The sequence below is a fragment of the Monopterus albus genome, unplaced genomic scaffold (assembly GCF_001952655.1).
Source record: "Monopterus albus unplaced genomic scaffold, M_albus_1.0 scaffold48.1, whole genome shotgun sequence".
NCBI classification, from domain to species: Eukaryota; Metazoa; Chordata; class Actinopteri; order Synbranchiformes; family Synbranchidae; genus Monopterus; species Monopterus albus.
This window is the reverse complement of record NW_018127928.1, coordinates 1,269,812-1,282,464: the sequence shown is the minus strand read 5'-3', so window position 1 is coordinate 1,282,464 and position 12,653 is coordinate 1,269,812. Positions and strand designations below refer to the sequence as shown.

At 41.7% G+C, this 12,653-nt stretch overlaps 2 protein-coding genes across 4 annotated transcripts in view; one reads left to right on the top strand and one right to left on the bottom strand.

Annotated features, from left to right (window-relative positions):
• gpd2 (glycerol-3-phosphate dehydrogenase 2 (mitochondrial)) overlaps positions 1 to 2,146 on the bottom strand; it is a 25,214-nt gene extending 23,068 nt beyond the window's left edge. Inside the window, exon 1 of one of the 3 annotated variants that reach the window (XM_020600682.1) lies at positions 2,038 to 2,146. The gene's annotated coding sequence lies outside the window, so the exon portion shown is untranslated. The remainder of the gene's footprint in view (positions 1 to 2,037) is intronic. The other 2 variants (XM_020600680.1, XM_020600681.1) reach the window with 2 other exon arrangements.
• Positions 2,147 to 2,219: 73 nt separating this feature from the next.
• On the top strand, positions 2,220 to 10,951 carry LOC109960526 (nuclear receptor subfamily 4 group A member 2-like). Its single transcript, XM_020600683.1, has 7 exons — positions 2,220 to 2,256; positions 3,643 to 4,487; positions 5,615 to 5,744; positions 5,877 to 6,034; positions 6,153 to 6,352; positions 6,763 to 6,941; positions 10,120 to 10,951. Exons 2-7 carry the CDS (start codon positions 3,648 to 3,650, stop codon positions 10,377 to 10,379), a joined length of 1,767 nt encoding a protein of 588 aa, XP_020456339.1. The 5' UTR covers positions 2,220 to 2,256; positions 3,643 to 3,647; the 3' UTR covers positions 10,380 to 10,951.
• The last annotated feature ends 1,702 nt before the right edge of the window (positions 10,952 to 12,653 follow it).

The following is a 12,653-nucleotide window of genomic DNA, read 5'->3' as shown; positions in this document are numbered from 1 at the left end:
CTCTGTTTCACTGCCTTCCTTTTCAGAGGGGCAATGGTATAAGTGTATTACGCAGGAAGGCTGCAGTACTATCAACAAGATTATCGATTTGTGTTGGAGTAAAGTTAAGGTGGCCTCCTTCCACTGTGTTGGCAAACGGCACTGAAGTAGATAAAGATGGAATTATTTCCTTAAACTTGGTAACAGCATTGCCAGATGGACATCTGCTGTAGTGGAATTGTTTCCCACATAGAGTATAATCCATTAATGGAAATTCAAAAGTTATTAGAAAATGGTCAGACAGAAGAGGGTTATGGGGAAAAACTATTAAGTGTTCAGTTTTGATGCCATATGTCAGAACCAGATCAAGAGTGTGATTAAAACAGTGAGTGGGTTTATTTAGTTTGAGAGAAGCCAACTGAGTCTAATAATGAACAGAATGCATTGTTGAGGCTGTCATTGTCGGCATCTACATGAATATTAAAGTCGCCTACTATGATTATTTTATCTGTACTAAGCACTAAATCAGACAGAAAGTCTGAGAATTCACTTAAAAACTCTGAATAAGGAGCAGGTGGACGGTATACAATAACAAACAGAACAGGCTTTTGAGTTTTCCAGTTTGGGTGTGAGAGACTCAGGGTGAGACTTTCAAATGAGTTATAACTATGTTTAGGTCTAGGGTTGGTTAATAGGCTTGAGTCAAAGATTGCTGCCACACCACCATCTCGGCCTGTGTTTTGAGGGATGTGACAGTTACTGTGCCTAGGTGGAGTGGATTCATTTAGGCTGACATATTCTTCCTGCTGTAACCATGTTTCAGTAAGACACAATAAGTCAATGTGATGTTCACTTATCAAATCATTCACTAACAGAGATTTAGATGAGAGAGATCTGATATTTAATAGTCCACATTTGATTGTCCTATTACTTTCTACTATAAGAGGAGTCATCTTAATTTTAATTAGGTTCTTATGAATAACTCCTCTGGAGTTGATTCTTGATTTATATAATTTAGGTGGTTGGGGGCAGACACAGTCTCTATGGGGTACTGGGAGTGTTGGGTGGGTAGCAGCTGCAAGGAGACAGCAGAGAGGCGTGTAAGACTCTGGACTCAACTCTGGGTTGTCATAATTTAGGATGTAAAATAAACTCGTCCAGATTTCTAGATAAGAGAGCCGCACCACCCAAAGTGGGATGGATGCCATCTCTGCTAATCAGACCAGGTTTTCACCAAAATGTTTTCCAGTTATCTATGAAGCCCACAATGATCCTTATGACAGCAGTTTATTGATGGATGTAGTTGATGACTGAACCACTGAGCTGCCTATGTGAGTTAAACTGAAAGACTTTCCCTCCACAGGATGATGCTGAGACACCCCCTCCTCATTCTGGGAAATCAGAATGCCCTAACTTACATCAGCCTGCAAACTCATTATGAGTCAGCGGGGGAGGGGGTTTCCTGGCCGTAGTGTGGGCTGAAAAATCACACGGAGAAAGTCCATTGACAGTTTTGTTTTTTTATATTCATTTACAGATTATAACTGGGATGCCTGTTTGTAGTGATGTCAAATGTATGGAGCAGGTTTGTTTTAACAGCATGTGGTTGTATGATGACTTATGACGCCATTATCTATCACCACACAGGAGGAAGTACATTCATTGTAAACTGACATCTTGATATGGGTTCAAATCTAAGCTCTGTTTGCTCTTCGTGGAAAACCAACAGCGACTTTCATCTTAACAGCAACAGTAACGTTATATAAAAAAGACGAGTTAGCCTATGTACTTTCACGTGAAAGGCTAGCGTTGTGGGCAACATTTAGCTGTTTTTTGGATTTAAATAACCAGAACGCACACATTAACTTAGCATGTGATTCGCTATAACAGGTGGGGAAGAGGGGTTATTCCTTCATCATCATACAGCCTCTAGCAAAAATAAAACGCGCAGATATTGCTCCGCTTTTTGACTCTCTACCAAAAACACGGAGTTAACTGTGTTACATAGGTTTAATAGTCTCCAAAACACCATGTGATACAACAGACATTCCCACTTACGGGTTTTCTTGTTTTGTGGTAGGATAAAATTCCGCTGGAATGATACAGGGTGATGACAAGATGCATCAGTCGTTTCCAAAACCGAGGGTTTAAGAGCGACAACCCGGAAATGGAACGCCGTTAATCGACGCCAGAAAGAGCCAATCGGATTGTAGTGTTTAGCTAAAGGTGACCAATGGTGTTCGAGTGGAGTCGGTGTGTTGTTGACGTAAACTGAAGGTGAGATTTCACAATTACATGCCTCCATCCTGCTCCTCCTTCAGGATTATAATAGAGTCAGTGCCACCAGCTGTCATTGTTCTCTGCCATTCAGTCATACAGGCCATGGATTAAAGAGAGAGAGAGAGATATGCAAATAGACACAAAAGCACCACTGACGAAAAAGTTGCGAAACAACCCCAAGGAAGTGCAAAACGGTAAGATTAAACATAAAGGCAGAAATATGCCAAATGACTACACTCAAAATTACAACAAATGAGTGAAACATGCAAAACGACTGACTACACTCAAAATTACAACAAATGAAACATGCAAAACGATCACAACGACACGCAAAATAAAAAGAATGATGGTAAACACGACCACGAAAAATGAACACAAAGTGACACAATGACTAGAGAGTGTTAAGATGACCCTTATTCTCCACTTTGAATCTAACTCCCCAGAAACATCCAAATGCATCTGCATTGTATACAGTCACATCTTAACAAAAGTGTTTTAAATCGCCACAAAATACCTAAAATATGACGCAAACTGCAAGACGGAGGCCACGATCATTCTTTCCAAATTACATGAACCACTATCTGTGCCCACACAATCAATGGCCCACACACACATTCACACAGAGGGACACAAACACCACTCCACCCCTCTGAGGCTTGTGCGTAATACGGTTTGGCACACGGGCGCACATACAAAACAAAAGCACATTGTCGGTGTCATTGGCAGAAAGTCTGTAAACCAAGAGTGGGAGGAGTGAACAGTCGTTTCCTTTGCTCTCCAAACAGCGAGTGGACTTTCTTGGTCGCTGCTAAAACTTGAATAGATCCGCAAGCAGCAGAGATGGGATTATTCATCACTGTCCTCCTGCACTGGGTGGTGGTTTAAAGTATAGTGCATACTCTGCTTTTCTCATGAAGGAATCAATTGCTTCATGTCAGTGTAAAGTTTGCAGGTGATGCTCTGATGGTTATTGTTTCATACCACAAAAAAATTGCGAACAATAACATCCTCTGGAATAAAGAACCGTGAGCCTCTAGGTAAGAACCTATTTGGGCTTTATCCCAGTTTCGTGCTATAACGCAAATAGTGCTAATTTTAAACAGTTTTAAAGTCGTCTTTTTTGTAAATCTCCCACGTTGTTTTCAACTGACTTTTTGAATTTGTTTTCAGGAAAATGATAGACATATGTAGTGGTGTTTAATGCTGGATGCATTGCCTCATTAGCCTATATATTGAGTAGGCACCAATTGCATGCTTGCGATACTTTTTTAAAGGAAAGTGACATAAAATACTTCAGTCCAACTGAATGTCTTTTAGCCTATATGCGTCATGATAAGATATTTGTCTACTTTGGACTGACCGCATTAATGTTCATGTTTGCAGTGGCTATGCCGTGCGTCCAGACCCAGTGCGGCTCCTCTCCACAAGGAGCCAGCCCGGCCTCCCAGAGCTCCAGCAGAGAGCGCAGCTGCGACTTCCTCACTCCAGAGTTTGTAAAGTTCAGCATGGACCTTACCAACAGTGAAATCTCAGCTGCAACATCTGGCCCCAGTTTTGGCCCTTTGGTGGACACTTATGGCTCCGGGTACGAAGTGAAGCCCCCGTGTCTCTTTCAGTTGCCAGTGCAGGGGGAGCTTCCGTGCATTAAGGTGGAAGATGCGCAAGGGTGTCCGCGTTATCAGCCGAATCAGCATCACCCACACCAGTCCGAAGAGCTGCTTTCCTCGCCGGGCTCCGTTTATTATTACCGGTCTCCATCACCGCACGTCCCCATTACATCCAGCTTCCAAACTCCTCCGGGACACATATGGGAGGACTCCGGTTCTCTGTACAGTTTTCGTCAAGACTATTTGGCGGCAGCGCACAGGAAGAACACACTATCCAGATTCTCATTTTTTTCTCTTAAACACGCGCAACACGGCGGACAGAGCTTGTGCACCTCTCAGATGAAGTTTGACGGATCTCTCCATGTGTCCATGAACCTGGACGCAAGCGGAGCGCACCAGTCTCTGGACAGCCCCGGGGGTTTGGGTTCCACTAGTCTCGGTAAGCAGCCCGGTGTGGGATTTCCTCACTCGTTCCAGCTCCCTCACTTCATGGACTACCAGACTTCTGCTCCCAGCCGAGGACCGCTGAGCACGGAGGGGCTGTGCGCGGTGTGCGGAGATAATGCAGCCTGTCAGCACTATGGAGTGCGCACCTGCGAAGGCTGCAAGGGTTTCTTCAAGGTTTGTTCTCAAGACCACTTTATTTTAAAGCTGCATGAAAACTACTATTTTAACTAGGAGCTGATGGGCAAACGATGCGGACACCAAAAAGCTGAAATGGATTCATACAATTGAAATGCAGCAAAATGATGTAGCCTAAAAGAAAACATGGAAAATACTGTAAATGTATTCTTTTATTAATAGTAAAAATCTGAAAACTTTTGAACATGGACATACCCACGTTTTCATGACCCCACTGTCGCGCACTGAAGCCCTAATTTACAGTAATAGGTTATAACATAAAAACCCTAATGGGACCAAGTATTGGCTCCGAAATTGAACATTATACTTCAGACGCACGTTTCCATCTCTTGACACACGCGTCTTAGGGGCAAATGTCCTGTATGAAAATGGACACCAACGTGCCAGGAATATAAACCTTCCCCTTCTCTCTCTGAGGGAGATTCCCGGGGCAATTCTCCAAATTATGAATGACCACGACCCTGTATTTACCCAGACTGCCCTGTCCGCCTGCTGAATGCCTTATAATGCCTCAGAGGGCCCACAGGAGCAAGAGTGCTGCTGTTAATTTTCAAAGGACCATTTAAGGCTGTTCTAGAAACTACCTGGGAAAGAGATTATTTATGTCGAATCACTTTTAAAGAACAATTCAAACTAGGTTTTCAAAGACACCAACTGTCCATAAAGGTCAATGTTACTGCTCTTCTCAGTTGTTCTGGTTGTTTTGTGTAATATACGCCAGTTGAAGGACCCAATTTTGTTGCAAGGAACCCTTCCAAAAAGGTTTACCATGGCATAAGATCTGATAGGTGTATACTGTACTGTTGGAGAACAGGTGTTCACCAAGGTTCAGCTGAGACAAACGTTCTTGGCAGTATACTCAGATGGCTCTGTGTGTAGTTTTATTGTTCTTGTGGTGGCATTTAGAACACATTACCTATTAATTATTAAAACCCAACGTTACATTTAAACAGACATGATGAGACAATGGGAATGAAGAGCTCAACTAAAACTGCTGTGATCCAAATGAAACCTTACCATCTCAGTTGAATGCCCCACAATAAGGGATTCTATTTTTTAACTTTGTATGCTCAAAAACACTCATATCTTTGCTTCTCTCCATGCAGCGCACAGTGCAAAAAAATGCCAAATATGTATGTTTGGCTGCAAAAAGTTGCCCTGTGGACAAGCGTAGGAGGAACCGATGCCAATATTGTCGCTTCCAGAAGTGCCTTGCAGTGGGAATGGTCAAAGAAGGTAAACCGTTATACCTTTAAGCCATGTTTCATAGCTGATAAATGAGACATTATCATCATGTAATGGAGAAATCTTCACTAAAGTCAAAACAAAATCTGAGAAGCAACTCCTGTTTTGCTCCATACTCTGCAGTGGTGAGGACAGACAGCCTGAAAGGTCGAAGAGGTCGTCTGCCATCCAAACCTAAAGCTCTTCCTGACTCTTCTTCACCTGTTAGCACCCTTCTGAGCGCCCTCATCAGGGCACATGTGGAATCAAACCCTCCACCCTCTCGCCTTGACTACTCCAAAGTAGGCAGCGTTGGCACTCTTGCTCAAGAAATACTCCACTATTAACCTAAACACAAAATACAGCTGTAATTGATCATATTTCCCATCATTCCTACCTGACCCCACTGGTGACCTGTAGTTCAAGGAGAATCCTGGCAGTCCACTAGGAGACGATGCAAAGCATGTCCGGCAGTTTTACGACCTCCTGACCAGATCGATGGAGGTGATTCGAGGTTGGGCGCAGAAGATCCCGGGCTTTACCACCCTGCTCAAACATGACCAAGACCTCCTCTTCTATTCTGCTTTCCTGGAGCTCTTTGTTTTACGGCTGTCGTACAGGTAAAGAACAAACCTTTCATCGGATGCTGACTTCTGAAATTTAATTTCTCTCAGCAAAAAATCTGACAAGCACTTAAGCTAGTAGTCAGTCCACAGAACATACTGTAAATTACATCAACAAAAGGTTGTTAATGAATCAGACAACAAAACTCAGGGATGGATTTAAACTTCTGGCACTTTTGGCACAAATGAAATGTGGATAAACTGCTGAAGAGAAATTTATTGACAGAGGACACTGCATGTTGTCATAAGATCTAAAATTAATTTCTGTGTCCAGTAACAGGTGCAAAGCCACTGGACAAGGTTTCTGCACCAATATTCTGTGTTACAGTGCAACCAAGCAGTTCATATTCACCTTAGCCTTTCAGCTTTGTAGGCTACCTTTAGCACTGGCTCTGATTCTCTTTCAGATCCAACCCAGAAGAAGGAAAGATGATCTTCTGTGATGGGTCAGTGTGGCATCGACTCCAGTGCCTGCGGGGCTTTGGGGAATGGATTGACAGCATTGTTGAATTCTCTGGCAATCTGCAGAGGATGAATCTGGACATCTCCACCTTCTCATGCATATGCACCCTCACCCTGGTCACTGGTGAGATGCTCAAAAACACTTTGCATTTTGCTCATTCTTCACGCTGCACAATTTCTGTCTACACCATACTGAAAATCATCCCCCAGTTAATGCTGCATTCAGCCTGGGCAATTTACCACAGTTTTGATTAGGAACTGACTGATATATTAACAGCATGGATCAAATAAAGCAGCCTCAACTCACATATCTTTAGCTGTACAGTATAGAAGAAATCTAATTATTATACAGAAAGATGCAGCTTTAAGTGAAACTAAATAGCATTCATGGATGTGAGCCACATGATTTTTAGGGTCCAGAAATCATGCAGGAGTGATTTAACTCCCAACCAGGGGCTCTTGGATCTCAGGGAGCACTTTAGCAGCTGTGAAGCGGTATGTGAAAACAGTGCAGAATAAGTCACCTATACTAAAAAAATAGAACTAATGTTTTGTTTAGAAAAAATATCCACACAGGGAGTGAGCTTTCACACCTGAACACTACTCAGTTGTAGTGCATATGCTAGCCTTTAATAAGTTTCGTGTTAAATTGCTTGGGGTTAGTCTATAATTATTATTAATTAGATTATTGAACTCATTTGGATAGTTAAGTAATATGAAGTTACTTGAGAATTTTGTTTTATTCTGTTCATACCAGAGAGGATTGCCAAAAACTCTGTTTAAAGTTCTCTTTTGGAGTTATTTCTTTGATTTAGTAGCAGCCGTAGGCCCTTTTCCTTTGTAGTTTGCCTCATTCATTTTCTTGTAAACTGTGAACAGTCCCTTAGGCAATAAATAAATTGCTTTGCCAAAATCCATCTGGTTTTTATGTCCCTTTTTAAAGCCCCTAGCAGAGCTAGGTTGTAACATAAAAATGGATAAATGGTTGAAACAGCTAAAAGTAGTGGAAATTTTGAAACACTTAGCTAAGAATAATAATACATGGTTGACATATTTAATCAAATATAATGGACAAATAACTACTTAAACTACTAGTAGTTTACTTAAACTACTAAAAATAACTACTTAATGCTGTTATCAGGTGTCACGGCCTTAACTGTCTCAGATTTCCGTGTATGCCATGTAGGTTGTGTAGTTCCTAATATATGATTGGCCCTGATGCTAAGATCCCGCCTACCTTGAGAAAATTGATTGATGGGGTGCATAGTCCATTTCACTGCCTACCTGCTAGACATAGGCATGCATATATACACAACATCATACTCATGTGTGTATAATCACAAAATAAATAACTTGCTATACCAAATTAGTCTGGTTTTAAACTTAGACAATTTACTGCCTAGCAGAATTGGGCTGTAACAGTTGGCTAAGAGTAATGGTGTTGTGTTCTTTAGGCCTACAGTGGGGAAAGGAATTATTTGATCCCCTGCTGATTTTGTAGATTTGCCCACTTACAAAGGAATGAAGAGTCTATAATTTTTATCATAGGTTTATTCTAAAGGATAGAGACAGAATAGCAACAAAAAATTCCAAAAAAGCGCATGATACAAATGTTATAAATTGTGTTTCATTTCAGTGAGTAAAATAAGTATTTGATCCCCCACCAACCAACAATAAGTCTGGCTCCCACAGACTGGGTATGTGCTCATGTAGTGCCCAAATTAGTCCTGTCAATTTAAGGAGATGCTCCTAATGACAATTCGTTATGTGTAAAAAAGACACATGTCCACAGAGTTTCTCTGTCTTCCATTCAAACCTCACCACCATGGGCAAGACCAAAGAGCTGTCAAAGGAAATCAGGTACCAGATTGTAGACCTGCACAAGGCTGGAATGGGCTACAAGACCATCAGCAAGAAGCTTGGTGAGAAGAAGACAACTGTTGGAGTGGCTATTCACAAATGGAAGAAATACAAACTAACCATCAGTGGCCCTCGGTCTGGAGCTCTATGCAAGATTGTGCCTCATGAGGCAAGAATGATCATGAGAAAAGTGAGGGATCAGCCCAGAACTACACGGGAGGAGCTTGTGAATGATCTGAAGGCAGTTGGGACCACAGACATCAAACAAACCATTGGTAAAACAGTACGCCACCATGGATTGAAATCCTGCAGCACCCACTTAGGTTTGGATGGCAGTCCCACTTCTCAAGAAGCCACATCTACAGGCCCATCTGAAGTTTGCCAATGAACATGTAAGTGATTCAGAGAAAGATTGGGAGAAAGTGCTGTGGTCAGATGAGACCAAAATTGAGCTCTTTTGCATCAACTTGACTCGTTGTGTTTGGAGGAAGAAAAATACTGAGTATGACCCTAAGAACACCATCCCTACAGTCAAACACAGAGGTGGGAACATTATGCTTTGGGGCTATTTCTCTGCTAAAGGTACAGGCCGACTTTGCTGCATTGAGAGGCCAATGGACGGGGCTATGTATTGTAAAATCTTGGATGAGAACCTCCTTCCCTCAGCCAGGACACTGAAGATGGGTTGTGGATGGCTCTTCCAGCATGACAGTGACCCAAAACATACCGCCAAGGCAACGATGGCATGGCTCAAAAAGAAGCACATTAAGGTCATGGAGTGGCCTAGCCAGTCTCCAGACCTTAGAAAATCTATGGAAGGAGCTGACACTTCAAGTTACCAAGCAACAGTCAGGAAACTTTAAGGATTTAGAGAAGATTAGTAAAGAAGAGTGGACTAAAGTCCCTCCTGAGATATGCACAAACCTGGTGACCAGCTACAAGAAGCATTTTACCTCTTTGCATGCCAACAAGGGTTTCTCCACCAAGTAATAAGTCATGTTTTGCTTGGGGATCAAATACTTATTTTACTGAATGAAATGCAACTCAGTTTACATTTGTATCATGTGCTTTTTGGGATTTTTTTGTTGATATTCTGTCTCCATCCTTTAGAATAAACCTATGATAAAAATTATAGACTCTTCATTTCTTTGTAAGTGGGCAAATCTACAAAATCAGCAGGGGATCAAATAATTCCTTTCCCCACTGTACCTGATAGAAAACGTTTTGTGTCCAACTAATTTTGTTCTTATTTCGCAATAAAAAGCCTTTAAATGTCTTACAGAAGTTGGTAGAAATGAGACTGCCTTTATCTTTAAACAGCAACTTGATATTTTTCTACAAGTCTGTAGAAAAGATTTTAACGTGTCAAATTCATATGTTTTTGCATTATATTATTTTTCATAATTTATTAACTGGTTGAACTCTGACAAATGGGCTTACAGAGCGGCACGGGCTGAAGGAGCCGAAGAAGGTGGAGGAGCTGCAGAACAGGGTCATAAAATGCTTGAAGGACGGTGGGATGTGCGCCGATACAGCCTCAGCCTTGTGGTCCAACCACTTGTCCAGACTGCTGGGAAAGTTGCCTGAACTTCGCACTCTGTGCATCCAAGGCCTGCAAAGGATTTTCTATTTGAAGCTGGAGGATTTGGTGCCGCCGCCTGCCATTATAGACAAGTTATTCCTCGACACGTTGCCATTTTAGAAACATAAGAGAACACACACGGGGACGTTTTCTGTGTTTTTCTCAGTGATGGCACTGTTGGACTGCTTTTGCTTTAATCCCAACATCCATTCCCGACAGGCTGAGCTCTGTGCGCACGTCTTAAAATCTGCTGAGCCAGTAAATCATATTTCCTAAGAACAAGTGAACGATTTCTGATGAAATGTATTTTAAGAACTCTGTTCACTTTATTTTCTTCATGATATCAAAGGATGTGTTTGGGATATTTTAAGCTGAGACAGAAGCATAAGGATGGCGACACGTCTCCCACAAAATTACCAAATTACTTGCAGTTTGAAAAAAAAAACATTCGTTCCTTTTTGATTTTATTGTTTAAATGTGATCGGGACAAAACAATGGACTGAATAAAAGTGTTTGCCAGGTAAGGAGCCGTATTTACGCCTGGTTCTCAGCTTGTACAGACGCATTCTGATATGAGTAAAGTGCGTCGCTTCACGTTTTCATAACGTCATATAGATTAATATGATAATAGGTATTTAGTGGAGTCCATGTTGTGTTCCCTGTCATCGTCTATGCTTTAATAAATAAATGACCGTCACTGCTGCTGGACTGCTGGACCTTCATTAACGTCTCATGTGGCGCAGAAAAACAAAATGAAACACATTCTAAATGGGCAGTGTTTTTTTATATTTCTTTATTTTATTGATTTTTGAAAGAGAGAAATTCAGGAAACTACTTTAGGAGACTACTTCACTGTCTCCAATGATATTTGCTATGTTTCATTTTAATAATATTTATTCTTTAACGTAAAATGTCTCTTTAATGTGTTACAGTCATGTTAAATGTTGGTAACTTGGCATGGAGGTTGAACAAAATTTAGCAGAATCTTCAAATACAGTATGTATGTGTGACAAGATCAACGATCACTGTAAACCCTCTAGAGAGGTAATTGTCATTAAAACAGCACATTTCCTACTTCATTTTGCAAGACATGAACATAGGAGGGAAGAGTAGGTGTGCTTTAAGGCTGCTGGCTGCCTGGCATCTGTGATGTCCTTTGGTTAGATCTGACATTAAAGATAAAGGCCCTGAATTCAGCACCTGCAAGGGGAAATAAATGATGATCATAGTCCTCATCTAAACCCTTAAAAACAACAGCCTACACATATAAACTAAATAAATGTTAAATTACCATCTACTCAAGGGAAGAGATGAAATCATTAAAAATCATCCAAAAAAAGAGATGAAATCATTAAAAATCATCCATCTGATCTGGACTCAGCCTTCACCTTGTCTGCAACACGGTGACATGTCTCTCTTCTATCTGGAGGAGAGAATTGATTTTAGGGCTTGAGAAAGGTTCTTATACTGTATAACAAAATTGAATTATGGTCCAAGGAGGTTCACTAGTCCTGCAGATCAATGGTGGAGGCTGGTCAATGCTCCAGCGTGGCACGCAGACATAGAAATGAATCGATGGCAGTGGGAGAAACATCCAATTTATTCTGATGATGACGGTGATTGACAGGTAGAGAAAGAGAATAACTGAAATGTATCCCCAAGCTGGGAGTCACCAATAGCGTGTTTCCAACTTTCTGGTAACAGTTTGTGTTTGTCTCTTTCCTCCTCCGTGCACAAAACCAGCTCCATTATCACAGAGCTATGACTTCAACCCCATCTAACACCTTCTGCATGAACTGGAGCCGTGTGCTAGCCCTTACCCCCCTGCATCAGTGCTAGACCTCTTTGATGCTCTTGTGGCCCCTGTAGCCAGGCTCAACATCTGGTGGAAAGACTGGAATGAAATGCTCAACAAGCACAAACAGCACTGTAATGCTGGTGTGTCCCCAGACCTTTGGACAAGTCATTTGTGTCTTTAGCTCCGTATTAAGACAAATTTTGGATTCATATGTTCTAGAAATATTACCATTTGAGATGAAGTGGTTTTAGTACAAAATGCCAATAGAAAGAAGGAGGTTAAAAATCGAGGGAGAGGGAAACTGGCCTCATTAACTGTTTCTGACTGTCTCTCACTGACAAACAGGTTATTCTGGGGGCTCCTGAAGCCCTGTGGCCCTCAGGCTTGTTGTGACAACACAGGTGCAGGTATTTTATGTGGAGTGCAGCACTTGTGGGATTTTTCTGAGGCTCTGACCGCTGGCTTTGATCTCTGCATCCATCCACCTTCAATCCAGCTCAAGCCTTATCGCTGGCAGTCCAGACACTGCGAGCAGATTTATAGGTAGAGCTCCTTTACTTTCAACATGCAGTGCATTATAGATTATTGCAGATTAC

Coding starts and splice junctions, on each gene's coding strand:
- LOC109960526 (XM_020600683.1), top strand. CDS start 3,648: ATGCCGTGCGTCCAGACCCAGTGCGGCTCCTCTCCACAAGGAGCCAGC. Junction 6,353..6,762: donor GTTTTACGGCTGTCGTACAG/GTAAAGAACAAA, acceptor ATTCTCTTTCAG/ATCCAACCCAGAAGAAGGAA. Junction 6,942..10,119: donor CACCCTCACCCTGGTCACTG/GTGAGATGCTCA, acceptor ATGGGCTTACAG/AGCGGCACGGGCTGAAGGAG.